We start from the raw sequence: 20,538 nt of genomic DNA, 5'->3' as shown, positions 1-20,538 counted from the left end.
TCTGTTGTCACAAGGAAGGAGTGTATTACTGAATTCTAACAGATGGAGGTGAAGAATGTGGTTAAACATCCTACAGTGTACAGGGCAGCTCCCAATGACAAAGAATCATCTGACTGTAGTGTCAATAATGTTGAGTTTGAGAAACCCTGATCCTAGAGAAGGATAACCTAACCCTAATTCTATAAGCAGGCTTGACTGATCTTAGGTAAATAGATTCCTTTGCAGTGACTGGTTTAGAAATGAGTGTATGATCCACTCTAGGCCAATGAAACACGAAAGACGCTTTTAGGTGCTTCTGAAAAAGTCCTTCCCTCTGGACGTTGTCAGTGAGGACTCACCTCACCACCAGCACTGGGGGAAAAGCAGAACCAGGGGAATGGCAGGCAAAAGGACCTGAGCCACTGGATTCAGTGAATCCTGAAGCCCACCTTTTTGCTCAACTTTCAGGGAAAGGAGACACTCTTTATTGTTTAAGTATGTTTGAGATAAACTTTGTTGTTACCTGCAGCCACAGGAATCCAACTGATGCATCTTTATTTATTTATTTTTTGGATCACTCATTCATTTCTGCTTGCCATCTGAAGGATACCTCTAGCTCTGAGCTAATTTTCAGAGCTTTCTTGATCTTGTCAACACTAAGTAACTCATGCTGATTTAGGCTTTTTAGAAAATAGGACACATAAAAGGTACCAACTTCCAGTTATAAAATATAAGTCCTGGGGATGTACTGTAAACATGGTGACTAGAGTTAATAATAATGTATTGCATATTTGAAAGTTGCTAAAGAATTGATCTTAAAAATTCTCACCACAAGAAAAAATTATGTGTGGTGATGGATCATCTTGGGCTTCCCTTGTAGCTCAGACGGTAAAGCATCTGCCTTCAATGCAGGAGACCTGGGTTCGATCCCTGGGCTGGGAAGATCCCCTGGAGAAGGAAATGGCAACCCACTCCAGTACTCTTGCCTGGAAAATTCCATGGATGGAGGAGCCTGGTAGGCTACAGTCCATAGGATCGCAAAGGGTAGGACACAACTGAGCAACTTCACTGGTGGTGATGGATGTTAATTAGATTTCTATTGGTGATCATTTTGAGTCTATACAAGTATAGAATCATGTTGTACACCCGAAACTTATACAGTGTTACATGATTGGTTCTTACTAGCTCTGCTTTCTGTAGAAAGACTACAGATTAGACCACTCTGGGGGGATGGGAATCAACAGAGGATTTGGAAATCACAGAAGTCAGAGACAGAAGTACCAGATGGGATGTTATCTTTTACTTGACATCAGTTTGAATTGAAACCAGGGGTTTTTCTTACCATCACTGGAACCAAAGCTTCCATCAGTGGATTTTCTCCAAAACCTGCAGACAAGACATACACATGTTCCTAAGACAGCAAAAACCTCAGCATTTTACCGTTGTTCCCATAGACTTTGTTGCAGATTTCTCTGCTGGGATCTCAGATGGGCCTGTGGATGTACAGAAATTGGAACTCTGACACACTGCTGGTAGAACTGTAAAATGGAGCAGTCACTTTGAGAAATCATTTGGCAGTTCCTCAAAAAGGTAAACCTAGAGATGCAATATGACCCAGCAATTCCACACCTAGGCACATACATGCCATTTATTTCCACATTCATTTATCTTCAGATCATTCACATGCCGTAAAATTCATCCTTTAATGTGCAGAATTCAACCAATTTTAGTATGTTCACAAAGTTGGGCAACCATCACTATTCTCTACGTCATCATCACCCAAAGAAATCTCAAACAATAGCAGTCACTCCCCATTCTCTATTCCTCCCTGCCCCAGGGAACCACTAATGTACTTTCTGCTGCTATAAAATTGCCTATTCTGGATATTTCATGTATAAATGGAATTATATTGTATGTGGTCTCTTTGGCTTCTCTCACTTAGCATAATGCTGTGTGGTAGCATGAATGAATACATGAGTCTTTTTTAAATGTTTAATTTTATTGGAGTATAGTTGATCACTGACTCGATGGACCTGAGTTTGAGTGAACTCCAGGAGATGGTGATGGACAGGAGGCCTGGCGTGCTACGATTCATGGGGTCGCAAGGAGTCGGACACGACTGGGCGACTGAACTGAACTGAACTGAACTGATAGTTGATTTATAATGTGGTACTAGTTTCAGATGTACAGCAAAGTGATTCAATTATACATATACATACATTCCTTCTTTTTTAGGTTCTTTTCTCATATAGATTATCACAGAATATTGAGTAGAGCTTCCTGTGTTATACAGCAGGTCCTTGTTGATTATCTATCTTATGTATAGTAGTATGGGTGTGTCCATCCCAAGCTCCTGATTTATCACTCCACCCCATCTATCCCCTTTTGTAACCAGAAATTTCTTTTTGATATCTGTAAGTCTGTTTCTGTTTTGTAAATGAGTTTCATTTATACCTTTTTTAAAAATGAATTTCACATAAGAGTGATATATAATATTTTTCTTTCTCTGTCTGACTTAGTATGATAATCTCTAGGTCCCTCCATGTTACTGCAAATGGCATTATTTTGTTCATTTTTGTGGCTGAGTAATATTCCATTATATAGGTGTGTGTGTGTGTGTGTGTATGCATACACACACACACGCACACGCACATATACCATATCTTCTTTTTTCATCCCTCTGTTGATGGACACTTAGGTTGCTTCCATGTCTTGGCTATTGTAAACAGTGCTACAGTGAACATCAGGGTGCATATATCCTTTCAGATGATGATTTTCTCTGGATATATGCTGAGGAGTGCGATTGCTGGATCATATGGTAGTTCTATTTTTTCTTCTTTATTTTTTAAACTATGAAAGTATGATAACACATTTATAAGAGACTCCAAATATACAGAACAAAGTTACATATAGTTCCCCTATATATTACAATTATTTCTTAAAGTAGGTCAATTAAGATTTTTAGTTGGAGTTTCAACATCAAACTCTCAAAAATTAATAGAATGTATAGACAGAAATGTAAAAGGAAAAATCCCAGAGGGATGGTATGGGGAGGGAGGTGGGAGGGGGTTCAGGATGGGGAAGGCATGTACACACGTGGCAGATTCATGTCAATGTACAGCAAAACCAATACAATATTGTAAAGTAATTAGCCTCCAATTAAAATAAATAAATTTATACTAAAAAAAAAGAGAAAAATATGGAACACTTCACGAATTTGCATGCCATCCTTGCGCAGGGGCCATGCTAATCTTCTCTGTATTGTTCCAATTTCAGTATATGTGTTGCCCAAGTGAGCACTGGTAGTTCTATTTTTAGTTTTTTAAGGAACTTGCATACTATTCTCCATGATGACTGTATCAATTTACATTCCCACCAACAGTGTAGGAGGGTTCCCCTTTCTCCAAACTGTCTTCAGCATTTATTGTTTGTAAACTTAAAAAAAATATTCATTTGACTGCTTGGAGTCTTAGTTGCAGCACTCGGGTCTTTGGCTGCAGTGCACACTCTCTAGCTGTGGTGAACGGGCTCAGTAACTGAGACGTGGGGCACAGTTGCTCTTCACCCAGTCAGGGGGCAGACACACATCCAGGGTGTTTGATGCGTGTCTGATCCCTAGTTGCATTGTAGGGTGGATTCTTAACCACTGAACCAGCAGGGAAGTCCCTATTGTTTGTAAACTTTGATGATGGCCATTCTGATTGGTGTGTGTTGATATCTGTAATTTTGATTTGCATTTCTCTGATAGTGATGTTGAGCATCTTTTCACATGCTTTCTGGCCATCTCCATGCCTTCTTTGGAGAAATGTCTATTTGGATCTTCTGCCCATTTTTTTGATTACTTTTTTTTTTTTTTTTTTTGACATAGAGCTGCATGAGCTGTTTGTATATTTGGGGGATTAATCCCTTTTTGGTCACTTCATTGGCAAATACTTTCTACCATTTTTGGGGTTGTCTTTTTGTCTTGTTTAGGATTTCCTTTGCTGTGCAGAAGCTTTTAATTAGGCCCTGTTTATTTTTGTTTTTATTTTTATTACTCTAAGAGGTGGATCAAAAATAGATTGCTACAAGTTATGTTAAAGGATGTTCTGCCTATGTTTTTCCTCTGAGTTTTATAGTGTCCAGCTTTACATTTAGGTGTTTGATCCGTTGTAGTTTGTGTGTGTGTGTGTGTGTGTGTGTGTACAGTGTTAAGAGAATGTTCTAATTTCATTCTTTTACATGTAGCTGTCCAGTTTTCCCAGCACTACTCATTGAAAATACTTAAATCTTTTTATGGCTGGATAATCATAGCTATTGTGTGGATATACCAAGTTTATTTGTTTATACTTGATGTACACTTTGATTGTTTCCACATTTTAGCTATCATGAATAGCACTGCTATGAATATTTGTGTGCGATTTTTTTTGTGTGGATATATGTGTTAAATTCTCTTGGGTCTATATCTAGGAATGGAAGTGCTTGGTATGAGGTGACTCTATGTTTAACTTTTTTAAGCTGTTTTCCACTGCAGCTTGATAGCAGGAACTATTTTACATCCCTACTAGCAATGTAGAAGTTTCTAATTTCTCTGACATCATTATCAACTCTTGTTATTTTTCCAGTAAAATTTTTTATTGTAGCCATCCTAGTGGATATAATGTGATATCTCATTGTAGTCTGACTTTTCCCTGATGGCTAATGATGTTAAACATCTTTTCATATGCTTATTGGCCATTTATATATTTTCTTTGGCAAAACATTTATTTAATTTTAAAAGGCCCTTTTAAAATTAGGATATTTTTATTTTTATTATTGTGTTGGAAGGATTCTTAATATACTTGTGGATACTAGACTATTATGGATATATGATTTGCAGACTTTTTTTCCAATTTTTTTGTGTTGTATTTTCACTTTCTTGATAATGTCCTTTAAAAATACAAAAGTTTTAATTTTGATGAAGTCCAACTTACCTATTTTTTCTTTTGTTACTTGTGCTTTGGGTGTCATATCTAAGAAACTATTACCTAATCCAAGGTCACAAAGATTTACTCCTGTATTTTCTTCTAAGAATTTTATAAATTTGACTCTTTTATTTAGATCTTTGTTCTATTTAGAGTTTACTTTTTTGTATGTTCTGAAGTAGTGCTGAAGCTGAAACTCCAAAGCTTTGGCCACCTGATGTGAAGAACTGACTCATTTGAAAAGACCCTGATGCTGGGTAAGATTGAAGGCAGGAGGAGAAGGGGACGACAGAGGATGAGATGGTTGGATGGCATCACCGACTTGCTGGACATGAGTTTAAGTAAGCTCTGGGAGTTGGTGATGGACAGGGAGGCCTGGCGTGCTGTAGTCCAAGGGGTCGTAAACCGAGCGACTGAACTGAACTGAACTGAGGAAGGGGTACAAGTTCATTCTTTTTCATGTGGAAGCCTAAGTGTCTCAGTATTATTTGTTGAAAAGAATATTCTTGTTTCATTGGATTGTCTTGGTATATCCTTGTCAAAAATCAATTGACCATAAGTGTAAGGGTTTATTTCTGAACTTTTAATTTAGTTTCATTGATCTATATGTCTTATGTCAGTGCCAGAGGGTTGTTTTTTTTTTTTTAATTATTTATTTGACTGCACTGGTTCTTAGTTGCGACACCTGGGATGTTTTAGCTGTGGCGTGCGAACTCTTAGTTGAGGCATGTGGGATCTAGTTCCCTGACAAGGAATCAAACCCAGGCCCCCTGCATTGGGAGTTCAGAATCTTTGTTCTTTTTGTCATGATTGTTTTTCCTATTTGGGATCCCTTGCATTTCCATATGAATTTTAGATCAGTTTATCAATTTTTGGAAGAAAGTCAGCTGGAACTTTCATAGGAATTGTAGATCAGTTAGAGGAATATTGCCACATCTTTTAGTTTATATCACTGCTATAACAAATTATCACAATATTATGGTTTACAATAATACACATTTATTATTTTCAGTTCTGGATGTCAATTCTAAAATGAGTCTTATGTGGCAAAACTAATACAATATTTTAAAGTTAAAAAAAAAAAAAAGATATCAGCAGGGCTGTATTCCTTCTGAAAACTCCAAGGAAGAATCCATTTCTTTGCCTTTTCCAACGTCTAGAGGTAGCCTGGATTCCTTGAGGCATGGCTCCTTCCCCATCTTCATATATGTTACTCTAACCTGGCCTTTCCTCATCATATCTTCTCTTTTGACTCTCTTGCCTTTCTCTTATAAGGCCCCTTATAATTACATTAGAATGTATAATTACATTATACATTACACAGATAATCTAGGATAATCACCATAATTTTATCACATCTGTAAAATCTCTTTTGACATGTAAAGAACATAGTCACAGGTTCTAAATATTAGAACATGGGCATCTTTTGGGGGCCACTATTCTATCTACTATACCATTTTAACAATATTAAATCTTCTAATTCATGAATATAGGATGTCTTTTCATATATTTAGATTTTCTTTCTTTCAAGGATGTTTGTAGGTTTCAATGTACAAGTCTTATATTTAATTTGTTAAATTCTTTTCTTAAGTGTTTTATTTTTTTGATGCTATTGTAAATAGATTATTTTCCTGATTTCATGTTTGAATTGTATATTTGCTAGTGTATGGAAATACAATTGATATCTGTATATTGATCTTGTATCCTATAATTTTGGTCAACTCAGGGTTTCTTTTTAGAGATAATGAAAGTTAGATAGTAGTGATGGTTGTACAGATATGAATATACTAAAACCATTGAATTTTTAAAAAGGAGTAGATTTTATGGTCTATGAATTATATCTTAATAAAGTCACTAATGTGTTTGTTCTCTGGCGGAAATTTTTTTTCTTTTTATTAATTGCTTGCCTCCTTATCTGTCTTCCCTTTGTACAATGTAAGTTCTATTAGAGCAGGGATCTAGACTGTCTTCTTCATCACTGAATCCCTAACCTTTGGGACAGGGCCTGGCACCCAGGAAAGGATAAGTAAATATTTGTTGAATCATATCATTAAGGAGAGCAGTTACAATTGGGTCTGATGGGTCTAGCTGGCAAATGAGGCTCTAGTTAAGTCCCTCTAAAAAAGAGCAAGTTTAGTGATATTAACTAGCAAGCAATTATACAAACTGATAAAAGATGATTGGGTTTGTATTAATTGGCTTTACCCACATTTGCCCTAGGTTTTGGAGCTGATAAAATTCTTTACTAGAGAAGTTCCATGATTTACAAAGCTAGTGTGAGGCAGGCAGTATATAATAAATAAAAGAAAAAGAGTAAATGAGAACTATTCTAGATTGGTTGAAAAATGGCTATACTTCATCTTGTATTCAGCCCATTCAATCAAAAATGGAGTCTGTATCTTCACCTCTTGCACCTGGACTGGGCTTATCACTTGATTTGACCAAGGACACCAAGGGGGCAGTGATATTGAGCCCCTTTAAAGCCTACACCTTAAGGAAGCCCTGCATTTTTGTGCAATTTCTCTTGGAGATACAATAAACCAGGGCTCGACTGCTGGAGGATGAAGGGCAAAGTACAGCTGAGGCCAGTCTGGAAGAGCCAGTACTTCTCTAACCTGCCCAGTAATTTCACATTATGACCACCCCAGCTGAGATCTCTGAAACCTAGTGCATATGTGCATGCTAAGTCACTCAGTCATGTCTGACTCTGTTCGAGCCTATTATGGACTGTAGACCGCCAGGCTTCTCTGTCCATGGGATTCTCCAGGCAAGAATACTGCAGTGGGTTGCCACGCCCCCCTCCAGGGGATCTTTCCGACCCAGGGATCGAATCCACGTATCTTGTTTCTCTTGCACTGCAGGCAGGCTCTTTACCACCGGAGCCACCTGGGAAGCCCCTGAACCTAGTCCAGAGTCCAAATTAGCAGAATCATCCAGCTGAGCCATAGATTTATGAGCAAATATAAATATGTATTGCTGTATACCATTGGAGTTTTTATGGTTGATTCCTATGCAGTGTTATTGTAACAGATAATTAATACAGGAATCAACAGAAGGACAAGTAATCAGGATTATGGTTTGAATTCAATGTCTGGCAGCGTGACTGAGAGGACGGAATGAGAGACATGGATGCAGTCAGTGCTTGACTCAGAGTATCATTGCAGGGGCTCCATAAATACTTGTTAAATGAACTGTAGCTCGGAGGTGGGAGGGGAATGGAGTTGAGCCAAAAAGACATTTAAAAAAGAAAAAGTAAAAACAGAAAAAAGCATAAAAACACTTTGGGTTCTGAGCTCCCTGAGGACAGGAGCCAGGTCTGTAATCAGTGTTTTCACCCGCATCTCATAGCATGTGCTGCAAACACTACAGGTATTGCTAACAAGGAACAGGAGGCTCAGCAAGCAAGTGGTATTCTGCTCCAGGACTGGCTTTCACTTGCTTTTGTAGAAAACTTTGTGATTTCTGCTCGGTTCAATGAAGGAAGAGTTCTGTTAGCATTTTCTCTCATTCTGTTTCCCTAGTTAGATGCCAAGTAGTTCTTATGTCTCCAGATCTCTATTTTCAGTTTGCCTGTATTTGGAAAGAGTCTATGTCTGTGCAGCTGACTGTAGCACAGTAATCTGGGGCGGCCAGAGGTTTCAACAGAGCCTTAGGCTGCAACTTTTAAAAACTGTGTTCCCTTCAGCAGGCTGCATAACAGCTTTAGAGAGATTGATATCCAGTTATTAACTTAATTTTTCTGTCGGTTGTAGTGTTGATTATGTCTGCTAGGTAACTAAAGAGGTAAAATCCTATTTTCTAAAAGCTAAAACATCAGTGGTAGAGACAGTTGTCCTAAGAGAGGCAGAAAAGTTGAACTTCTTTTTCCATGACACTAGAACTCATCTGAATCAAAGTTGGCAGCTTTTTGGACCCTTTTTCAACTGAATCCATGCTGGGGTGCCAGGCTTTGGATCTGGTCTCCTTAATCAGGACCACCCTTCCTCACATGCCCTGCCCACTCCAGTCCCATCTTGACCAGCTTGCTTTAAGAGCTAAGACTCTGGAGCCAGACTCAGTTCAGTTCAGTTGCTCAGTCGTGTCCAACTCTTTGTGACCCCATGAACCCCAGCTCGACAGGCCTCCCTGTCCACCACCAATTCCCGGAGTCTGCCCAAACCCATGTCCATCGAGTCGGTGATGCCATCCAACCATCTCATCTTCTGTCGTCCCCTTCTCCTCCTGCCCTCAATCTTTCCCAGCATCAGGGTCTTTTCCAATGAGTCAGCTCTTCGCATCAAGTGGCCAGAGTATTGGAGTTTCAGCTTCAGCATCAGTCCTTCCAGTGAACACCCAGGACTGATCTCCTTTAGGATGGACTGGTTGGATCTCCTTGCAGTCCAAGGGACTCTCAAGAGTCTTCTCCAACACCACAGTTCAAAAGCATCAATTCTTCAGTGCTCAGCTTTCTTCACAGTCCAACTCTCACATCCATACATGACTACCAGAAAAACCATAGCCTTGATTAGACAGACCTTTGTTGACAAAGTAATGTCTCTGCTTTTTAATATGCTATCTAGGTTGGTCATAACTTTCCTTCCAAGGAACAAGCATCTTTTAATTTCATGGCTGCAATGACCATCTGCAGTGATTTTGGAGCCCAAGAAAATAAAAGTCAGCCACTGTTTCCACTGTTTCCCCATCTATTTCCCATGAAGTGATGGGACCAGATGCCATGATCTTTGTTTTCTGATTGCTGAGCTTTAAGCTAACTTTTTCACTCTCTTCTTTCACTTTCATCAAGAGGCTTTTTAGTTCCTCCTCACTTTCTACCATAAGGGTGGTGTCATCTGCATATCTGAGGTTATTGATATTTCTCCCGGCAATCTTGATTCCAGCTTGTGCTTCTTCCAGCCCAGCATTTCTCATGATGTACTCTGCATATAAGTTAAATAAGCAGGTGACAATATACAGCCCTGACATAGTCCTTTTCTTATTTGGAACCAGTCTGTTGTTCCATGTCCAGTTCTAACTGTTGCTTCCTGACCTGCATACAGGTTTCTCAAGAGGCAGGTCAGGTGATCTGGTATTCCCATCTCTTTCAGAATTTTCCACAGTTTATTGTGATCCACACAGTCAAAGGCTTTGGCATATCAATAAAGCAGAAACAGATGTTTTTCTGGAACTCTCTTGCTTTTTTGATGATCTAGCCAGACTGCCTGGGTTCAAATCACATCTCCTTCATTTAGTGACTGTGAATTCTTGGTCAAATTACTTAACTTCTCAATACCTCAGTTTTCTTAACTGTCAAATAATAATAATACTAGTACTTACTGTTGTCGAGATTTAGACGAGATAATCTACTTAGAAGGCCCAGTGCAGTGCCTGGCATAGAGCAAGTATTTGTTCTATGTTAGTGGTTATGATCTAATCAATTAGTTGAGCTGATAACCAGTTAATGTATATATACTTTCCAGGTGTATTTGCCTGTAGACTGGTGTTTTTATTTTTAACATTTTTTATTTGAAAATAATTTCAAATTTTTAGAGAAGCCATAAGAATGGACTATAGAATCCCCACATATTGTTACCTAGATTCACTTATTGTTAGCATATTACTCCCTTTGCTTTACCATTCTTTGTCTCTGGGTACATGTGTGTGTTTTCATATATGTGTGTTAGTTGCTCAGCCGTGTCCAACTCTTTGCGACCCAATGGACTGTAGCCCGCCAGGCTCCTCTGTCCATGGGATTTTCCAGGCCAGAATACTGGAGTGGGTTGCCATTTCCTTCTCCAGTTTTCATTTATATGTATATATAAATTTTGGGGGAACAATTTGAAAGTAAATTGCATATGTCATCAATTTTTATGCCTAAATACTTCCAAAGAATAAAGATAGTCTCTTATATAATCACAGTGTAATTGTCAAATTCAATACACTTAACATTGATATGATATTCTTATCTTGTCTGTATTACAGTTGTGTCAATTGATCCAATAATGTCCTTTACAGCATATTTTTTGTCTAGTAAAAGATCCAGTCTGAGATCAGGTATTGTCTTTAGTCATCATGTATCTTCAGTCTCAGTCAATCTGGAACATTTCCGTAGCTAATTTTTGTCTTTTGTGACACATTTTAATAGAATGTTCAACATTTTGAGTTTGTCTAGTTTCTTCCTTATGATTATAGTAAAAATGGGCATTTCTGGCTGGAATACTACACAAGTGAGGTTGTGTCCTTTTCAGAGTACCACACCTGGAAGTGTCCATCTTCCCATTGGTCATATTAATATTCATCACCCTGTCAATCATCCAATTTCTCCTCTGTATGGTTAGTATTTTTCCCTTACAACTTCCAAGCTTTTTGTGGGGAATCACTTTAAGGCCATGCAAATATCTTGATCCTCATCAGATTTTCCTCCTAGCTTTAGTATTCATTGATGATTCTTAACCTGATCTATACAAAATACTGATTTTCCAATTCTGGGACTCTCTGCTTATTTACCAGTCAGTGTTTGGTGTTCTGCCATAGGCAAGGATCCTCCCTCCTATGTCAATGTTTGCTAATGTCTCCTTTCCCTAATGTGGAAATGTTTTAGTAATTTTGTTGAATTCATTGAATGTATATATGCAAGTATTTAGGTCCTTCCTTCCGTCCCTCCTTCCCTCCCTCCCTTTTTTTCCTTCCTCTCTCCCTTGTTGATAAGGATTCATGAATTTCTGTTTTTCTCAATGGTTTATAATTCACTATTCTCCTTAATTATTTTGGTGCTCAAATTGGCCCAGATATGGTCAATGGTTTTTGAAGTCAGTTTCTCAGTTGCAAAGCTTCATAAAGGTCAAAGAGGGATTCATTTCAGAGGTAGGCCTGTATCACTGAGAAGTTGTATTGCTGTGGTAGCTGTGAGGTTTTTCTACAGAGGAGGCTAATCTTCCCCAATAATCTGAAAACTCTACATTGGCTTTGTTTACTTTAGATGCTCAAGAGGAGAGAGAACATTTGTTTATTGTACCTCCTGCCATTCCTTTGCAGTTGTTTCACAGAGACCAGGACAAAGTATGGAATTCTCAAGTTCAGGCTTGTTCAGAGATACAAGGAAAGACTGCAACTCTTTTTCACTGGGGGCTCCAAACTCTTGGGAAGGGAAATTTCCTTGGTCAAATTACAGCATGATTATCTCCTTTTTTCCAGTCAGGGAATATTTTGACTGTAAAATTGATGCTGTAACAGTAAAAAAGCACCTGGAATATACTGTCAGAGCATATTGATTATTCCTGGCACTTATTATACCACAAGGTTTATTTTAGGCATTAATTCTACTTTTTGATGGAATGTTCAAAGCTGTTTCTAAATCTCCATGTTAGGTAAGACTGATTTCCTACATTCCATAAGATCTACACTGAGCATTTTCTGTTCTAAAAAATACCCAAGCTGCCTTTCTGTTGAAGTTTCACTAACTATGAAAATAGCTATCACTACCAACACTTACTCTGTGTAGGACATTGATATAAACACTGCAGTTATACTGATCTGTGAGGTAAATTATTGTCTCATTTTACAGATGAGGAAAGTGAAGTACAGAAGCATTAAATAACTTGCCCAAGATCACACAGTGGCTAAGGTAGAACTGAATCCAGTCAGTATGACTCTAAAGTCTAATGTGCTAACTGCTAAGCAGAGACAGGTGAAGGGGGTTGACATTTCTTTAAGCTCTTGACATACCTGATATAATGAATCAATGCAACAAACAGGCATCCCAAGTAGAAGGAGAAGAAGATGAGGAAACTGAGAAGAATGGCTTTCACATAAACGGATCCTGAGGGAAGAGAAATCGCTCTGGTCAGGATGTCCTCAGGAGAAAAGAGGGTCGTGTTTGGGACAGGACAGCTTAACAGGCCCATCTGCATCATGCTAAGCCACTTCAGTCGTGTCCGACTCTGTGTGATCCCATAGACAGCAGCCCACCAGGCTCCGCCATCCCTGGGAGTCTCCAGGCAAGAATAGTGGAGTGGGGTGCCATTGCCTTCTCCGCATCTGCATCATACCCATTCTTAAATTCTAAGATAATCCCATTCAAAGCAGGGAAGCTATTGGAGGTCACCTAGTCATTATCCATAAACGTCTGCCTTTCACAGTGATGACTTCCTCAGGGAAGCTGGGAGGGACTTCCTATACACAAAATCATAACTGACTTCCCTTTCTTTCTGTAAGGAATTTAACAAAATGCTTTGATTCTCTCTTCTATCTCTAAGATAAACGTTAGTTTTCTTATGATGTTTCTCTGGAAGGATGACATTAGCACTGAATGACATGATCTCCTTCCTGACAGGAATCTCTCCACTGAATGCTGGTACAAGGAGAAGAGGGCAGCAGAGCATGAGGTGGTTAGATAGCATCACTGACTCAATGGACATGAATCTGAGCAAACTCTAGGAGATGGTGAAGGACAGGTGCCGGGAGCCGGCGAGAGACATTCCACTCGTGACAAAGGTCATGAGGAAGGAGGCTCGGCATACGCAAGGGCGGGATCGAGCCTCGGGAGTGCCCCCGGATATTCTCGAGCATCTACCCCCAAAAAACCAGAGTCTGCCTACTTTATTGCTTTGTGCTCTCACCTCTGACTTTACTGGGGGCTGTCCCCCACCACCATCTCGCTCTCTCTGTCAAAGAGTTAACTTACAGCTCCAATTAATAAAGTTCCTGGGCAATTAGGAGTGTTTAAATCCAAATCCCTCAGATGGCTCTCTAACTCGCCTGACAAGTTTACCCGGACACCTACAGCTATGCATACGATTGTTTACAGTCTCCCAGCCTCCAGAAGCACGGGAAGCTTAAGATATTCAAATAGCTTAGAGCCTCTCAGAGAATTAGAAACTGTCAGAATAAAACTAGTAAAAGATTTCATTGATGAGCCAATGTTTGTTGCCAAGTTCCCACATCCCCTGAATTGTATCCTTGAATGTGCATTAATTAATATAGTTGGTATGTAGAAAAAATAAGTAGTGGCCTTGGTGTTAGTAACTTTAGACCCTTAAGGTAGTAAATTCTTTCCTTTGTAAACCCATTACACATCCACCCTATAGGAACGTAATCTTATCTTCGGAAGATGGCGCCAAACCTTAAAATAATTACTCTTAGAGAAAATAAGTCTTTGTTGATAAGTGCTTGTCAAGAGTCATAAAATGTTAATAGGCCTCTGGCCAGAAGATGATGTAAATCACCTAAACCATTTGTATACGATAAATTTGCAGGAAAGAAACCCTGGTTTTTGATAAGCATCAAAGACTGCTGATTTTGCATCCCCTATTATCCTCTATGTGTAACTTAGGGTATAAAAGCCCCTGTTGAAAATAAAGCTATGGGCCTTGCTCACCAACGCTTGGTCTCCCCATGTCATTCTTCCCTTTAACTTCCAGCTGAGTGTCCATCTGGAGCGCGGATGTCCTCTGCGACCATTTATTTGCCTGGGCTTCTAAGACCCACTCGAGAAGGTGTCTAAGGTGGGGCACCTTCCGCTATTCGAGAGGGCGCCTGCGGCCTCCGTGGTCAGAGCTAACCTGGTGTCATGGGTTATATTGATTTTCCGCGTAAACCAAGCCACTCAGCTTCTTTTCTCCACTGAATTTTCCTACTGAGCTATCCTCATTCTATTACTCTTTATTATCTCTAATTAACATTTGAATAGGTCGCCTAGCCGTCTCTCCTTCGAATACCCTGGATCAGCCGGGGCTGGACCTCGGCAGACAGGGAAGCCTGGTGTGCTTCTGTCCATGGAGTTACAAAGAGCTGGACACAACTTAGTGACTCAACAATAACAACCAAAACTGACCTTTAATGGAAGGAACAATGGTGACTTGAAGGTTCTTTGCACGTTGTAGATTCCAAGTCTGGTTTTCCTTTTCTGGTAAAAAAAAAACAAAGCACAATGGTCAGATACTATGTTCCTGGCCTCTCATCTGAACAGTTGTTTGAAAACTATCCAGGATGAATTCTGGTTGCTAAATTTTCTTTTAGCAAGAGCTATATGAAAACCAAACCACCAAACCTTCAAACCATCTAATACTCTTTGGTTAAAACTTTCCATTTGACCTTAGTTTGGGTGCATTTTGGTAGCACTAAGTGACTTAATTGAGAATGTAGCCTCATTTCTTAAATGAAGAAGTCTTGACCTTTCTGCTCATATCACATATGACTCAATATATCATGGAAATCTGAGGAAAACAGCTGCAAAAATAGAGAGCTCCTTCATCTTTTGGTTTGCATTTTTCTAGCCAGTGAGAATTTGTTTTTCTTATATAGCCATTAAAGGATTTTAGTTTACAAAAACATTGGATGTTGGCAATACTCTAGAGCTATGTAACTAAGAGATTAAAGAATATATGAGGAGGCCCAAGCGGGAGGGGATATATGTATACATTCGGCTGATTCACATTGTTGTTTAGCAGAAACTAACACAACATTGTAAAGCAAATATATTCCATTAGAAATTAAAACAGTGCTTAAAAAAAGAATATATGAGAAGATTCACCTGAATACCAAGAGAACACTGTTACACTCAACAGTAAACACTCTCCACGTTGGTCACATATGGCCCATCAGCTGTTGAGGGGTCCATGTTTTCCATCAACAGCCTTTTCCGTTGCCATGGTAATTAGTGGGTAGTTGCCCACAACCGCTGTATTGTGCCTGAGAGCTTACACATTGGGTAAGTAGTCAATTGGGATAAGTTGCCCTACGTTGCTTACTTACTATCTTGAAAGATACAATTATGGCAGTGGGAATTGAGAATTCTGACTTTTCCTGGGGAAATGATGACTACTGATAAATATAGGTGGCTCCATTACTGCTAGCTACCAAAATGATCTTAGAAAATGGGCCTCGATTTGCTGTATTAAAATCATTATTTCATGTGTGTGTGTGTGTGCACACACGTGTGTTTGTGTGTGTTAGTCACTCAGTCATGTCTGACTCTTTGCAACTCCATGGGCTATAGCCCACCAAGCTCCTCTATCTGTGGATTTCTCCAGACAAGAATATTGGAGTGGGTAGTCATTCCCTTCTCCAGGGAATCTTCCTGACTCAGGGATTGAACCTGGGTCTCCTGCATTGCAGGGGAATTCTTTACCATCTGAGCCACCAAGGAAGCCCCATTACTTCATAGTAGTAAATATTTGTTGAGTAAAGAGCCAACTTACCTCATATAGTCTGAGGAAGTACAAGACTTTGAAAAGATTCAAGGTGGTAAATTGCATTTTGAAGTATCAATAATGTCTTGAGATCTATTATTTTCTTCCCTTTATTTTTTTCTCAAGTACAGCTCAGACTGCCTTGTCAAGCCACTGCTGATAACCCTGACTTACTTGGAACTAGAGATGGTTGAAAGGGATCAGAAGGGGCCAAAAAGAACTTTTTGGTTCGTTTCCATTCCATTCCATTACGTTTTTCTACATAGCCAATTATTCCTCACTGTTGCTTACCCTGGATGAAGAAAGATCCTCCACAGGCATAATCTTCAGGCTTTATCACAAACACCACAAAGAACTGCTCACCTGGAAAATCCTTCTTCTGCGTAAGACATAAAGACAGTGAGAAGAAGGGAGAAAATTCATGGTGGTGGGGGCAAAAAGAAGGAAAGAGAAAAAAAGTAAAGTTCATCCCTCTCCCTAACTCCTTAGGAAGGACTCACACATTCCCATGATCTACTCCAGGTTATCCATAATAAAATAATTGTTATATCCAAGGAATTATGTAGATACACTCTTCTGATTTCAGTCTGTCTTGTGCCACTTGAGTGCTTAGAATTGTATAAAATGTATGTCAACAGCTTATGTTTAATAATTAATACTTACATATTAAATTCTTGAATAAACTTGATTTTTAGAGCTGTTTTAGCTTTTTATAGTGTTTTTATCTTAAAATTCATTGATAAATGACTTTCTGAAGAGTCATTCAGTCAGCAGACAAATAAATAATTTAGGTTAGGGAAGCAAATACTCAAGTTAGGAGACCTGAGTTATAGTCCTGGCTTTGACTTTCTCTGAGTGAGCTTCTCTGTGTCCCAGCTTGTTAACCATGAATGAAGCATGGTCGACAAGATAATCTTTAAGATCTAGTATATTTATACAATCTTGACTGTATATTATTCCCAAATTTCTGATGTTTAACCTACCCAGAAAATGGCCCAAGATGGAATCAGGAGTCCAGAGAGATGTATTAATTTGTTGCCAAATACATTCAGAGTAAGAAAATACTGATAAACTTTGTTCTTCATTAATTTACTGTCCAGATGGTGTAAAAATCTGAAATTATGCTTATTTTTTGTCCTTTTAAATTTGGGACTATATAATGCTGAGGTGCTAAGGAAAAAAATACTAAAACAAGAACAGATATTTGAGGTATCAAATCTGAGACATTAAAAATTAAAGCCTAATAGAAATTTTTAGTTCTGATACTTCAATTATAATTAACCCCTTCTCATTCATGGCCTGCTATTCAATAAACAGTATGTCCTTACCTAGAGAACACATCAAATTGCAGGTACCTCAAGTAAATACCACTCTAAAGGCAGGAACAGAATCTCTTTGAAAATATGCTGACATGATGTGTATATATTTTTGCTATAAAATTATCACTGAAGCAAAAATGTAATTATAATACCAAAAGGGCAAACTTCTACACAAATGTTGTTCATATTCCTTTGAACTTACCCATTCTGTCCAGAGTTGAAGTTCTCTTTTGGTTACTATCATTAGTACAAATTATCAAAATATGTGTCTTTTAAATTGAAATATACTATTTTCAGGTGTCTCAGTGGTAAAGAATCTGCCTGCCAATGCAGGAGACGCAGGAGATTCAGGTTTGATCCCTGGATTGGAAAGATGCCCTGGAGGAGGAAATGGCAACCCACTCTAGTATTCTTGCCTAGACAATTCCATGGACAGAGGAGCCTGGTGGGCTGCAGTCCATAGGGTCACAAAGAGTAAGCAACTGAGCATGCATGCAAACATAGCTAATTTGCAATATTGTTTTAGTAGAACATATTTAGTTGTTTTAAATTGATCAGATAAACTTTACGCTAAATTGGCACCCGCCCCCCGCATTGAGTAGACTGGAATCTTTCACCCTTACCTCTGTAAGTAATCTGTCAGACACCTCTCCTGCTGCATCATAGGTTCCTGGGATTCCCCAAGGGGAACAGGGCACCTGGTAGAGCAGCATTATCCACCAGGTATAGCAATCTTTATTTTGAAATCAATCAGAAAGGAGAGAGATTCAGTGTACACAGTGAGCGGTAATCCTTTACGTTTCTTGAAATTCAGTGGGTGACCAAACTGGTTCAGTAGGAAACCTGATTATAAACTGTGCATTGTCACTGATGATGATGCCCACAGAAGTGATGTCTCACCTGTAGTGTGATGGCAGCTTTCTTAGTCATGGACTGGTAGACACCATTAAATTCCACATTGTGGTCAAGATCATATACTGGGCACTGTCATGTGCATGGGGGATAAAAAGGAAAATATCACCAATGTCATATATACATACCACCCATACCACCTGGATCACAGAGGAGGGGGTCCTTACTGAGCCAGAAACCATGAAGAGTTTCATCCCAGAACAGTCAGGAAATAGTTTTCCTAAAATTTGGTGCCTTGTCCTCTGAAGTCAAGGTCACTTAATATTAATATTAAAGAGAACATAAAAGATCTGTCTTAAAGTATATCACACCTTTCCCATATTTTACTAATACTTTATGAGACAGAAAGGGCCTAATGACACAACAAAAATTCAAAACATAGAACAAGCAGTAGGTTCCTGTTTTTCTTGTGCAGTTCACAACTTGGTCTTCCTTATTCTCTGTCACGATCCTCCTTCCCTCTCTCCCTTCCTTTGTTTATCTTGGTGAAGAGTCAACTTCTCTCTATCTCCCCAGATCAATGTCTATAAGCACATACTGTGCACTTGTGTGCACAAGATACAGCTTTTACTATTTAGCAGTCTTGTCAGCAGTACAAAGTAAGAGGATGAAATGGTGCTCATGCTCTCTCTCATTTATCCTAAGACAATATAAAACTCCATATTGGAAGGTTGACAAGTTATGAAACTCACCATGATATTCTGGACTGAGACAACAGAGCATGGATAAGCCAATGTAGACACGACTTTAATAATAACTGAATCTACATCTTCAGGAAATTTGTATAGGAAATACTGAGAACAAAAAAAAAAGGATTTGTTAATGCTAAGAAATGTTTATAGTCACAAACTATTTTCTCATGAATAAGGTGGTTTCCTCTAATATGAGGCACAAAGTTCAGATGTAAATCTCAGTAAGCCTCCAGTAATTCAGCCAGCCATTCATCTCTTGCATATTGAGCAGATGCTCTGTGCAGGGCTCAGATACTAGGAATACAGCCATGAGCAAGACAAAGGAGCCATTTCATACAACATTGCTGTATTATTTTTTTATGATATTTATTTCTCAACTAAACTTTGCTACACTTCATTCCAATTTCAACTTAAGAAGGTCCCCCCACCCTTTGAATCAGAGATATGTGAAATGTAACAGGAAACAAAGTTTACCTCTATGTGGTCATTTTGAAATATGAAGCTCTTCCTTGAAAGGCAGACAAGCTTGTTCTTCAAGAATCTTAACCACCTTGCCATAGGTAAGAATTAGCACTACACCCACATTTCCCCTAGACTTTTTTTTTTTTTTTTTTGGCCAAAGAATCTATTTCTTGGCTGGAACTCAGTGAGATGACATTTAGATTCAAAGACTAAGCCCTATATTTAGGCTCCTAAAATATGTTCACAATTGTGGGCAGGCTAAGATATCTTTAAAAGTATTTCTCAAATATCAGAATAAGGAAGCATTTATAATAGAGGTTATACTATTTACCTACTTAGATTATCAATTCACCAGAAAAATTTATTAACTCTAAATTTTAAACATGTTGCTAATACTGAAGAAAGGGAACTTCTTCCCAGTAATTATAAATATAGTAACTGGTTGAGAAGCTTGACATGAAATACACGATTAAGACTTTGAGGAAAACCAGAGAAAGATGCCACAAAAAAAGAAAACTACAGGCCAATATCACTGATGAAAATAGATGCAATAATCTTTAATAAAATTCTAGCAAACAGAATCCAATAACATATTAAAAAGATCATACATCATGACCAAGTGGGCTTTATCCCAGGGATGCAAGGATTCTTCAATATCTGCAAATCAATCAATGTAATACACCACATTAACAAATTGAAAGATAAAAACCAGAAGATTATCTCAATAGATGCAGAGAAAGCCTTTGACAAAATTCAACATCCATTTATAATAAAAACCCTCCAGAAAGCAGGAATAGAAGGAACATACCTCAATATAATAAAAGCTATATATGACAAACCCACAGCAAACATTGTCCTCAATGGTGAAAAATTGAAAGCATTTCCCCTAAAGTCAGGAACAAGACAAGGGTGCCCACTCTCACCACTACTGGAAGTTTTGGGCACAGCAATCAGAGCAGAAAAAGAAATAAAAGGAATCCAGATTGGAAAAGAAGAAGTAAAACTCTCACTGTTTGCAGATGACATGATTCTCTACATAGAAAACCCTAAAGACTTCCCCAGAAAA

General features: G+C 38.6%; 1 protein-coding gene and 1 non-coding gene across 5 annotated transcripts in view; both read right to left on the bottom strand.

Annotated features, from left to right (window-relative positions):
* SIDT1 (SID1 transmembrane family member 1) overlaps window positions 1-20,538 on the bottom strand; it is a 102,581-nt gene that overhangs the window by 31,781 nt on the left and 50,262 nt on the right. For 2 of the 4 annotated variants that reach the window (XM_055568203.1, XM_055568202.1), the window contains exons 5-10: window positions 19,011-19,112; window positions 18,307-18,390; window positions 16,379-16,466; window positions 14,731-14,802; window positions 12,624-12,717; window positions 1,322-1,365 (exon numbers count right to left, since the gene is read on the bottom strand). In XM_055568203.1, coding sequence (XP_055424178.1) covers window positions 1,322-1,365; window positions 12,624-12,717; window positions 14,731-14,802; window positions 16,379-16,466; window positions 18,307-18,390; window positions 19,011-19,112 — 484 coding nt within the window. The remainder of the gene's footprint in view (window positions 1-1,321; window positions 1,366-12,623; window positions 12,718-14,730; window positions 14,803-16,378; window positions 16,467-18,306; window positions 18,391-19,010; window positions 19,113-20,538) is intronic. The other 2 variants (XM_055568204.1, XM_055568205.1) reach the window with 2 other exon arrangements.
* LOC129645086 (U6 spliceosomal RNA) lies at window positions 3,173-3,279 on the bottom strand. The gene has a single exon (XR_008711177.1). It is a non-coding gene; the product is annotated as a U6 spliceosomal RNA (small nuclear RNA).

The sequence above is a fragment of the Bubalus kerabau genome, chromosome 2, assembly GCF_029407905.1.
Source record: "Bubalus kerabau isolate K-KA32 ecotype Philippines breed swamp buffalo chromosome 2, PCC_UOA_SB_1v2, whole genome shotgun sequence".
NCBI lineage: Eukaryota > Metazoa > Chordata > Mammalia > Artiodactyla > Bovidae > Bubalus > Bubalus kerabau.
This window is presented reverse-complemented; position numbering and strand designations above follow the sequence as displayed.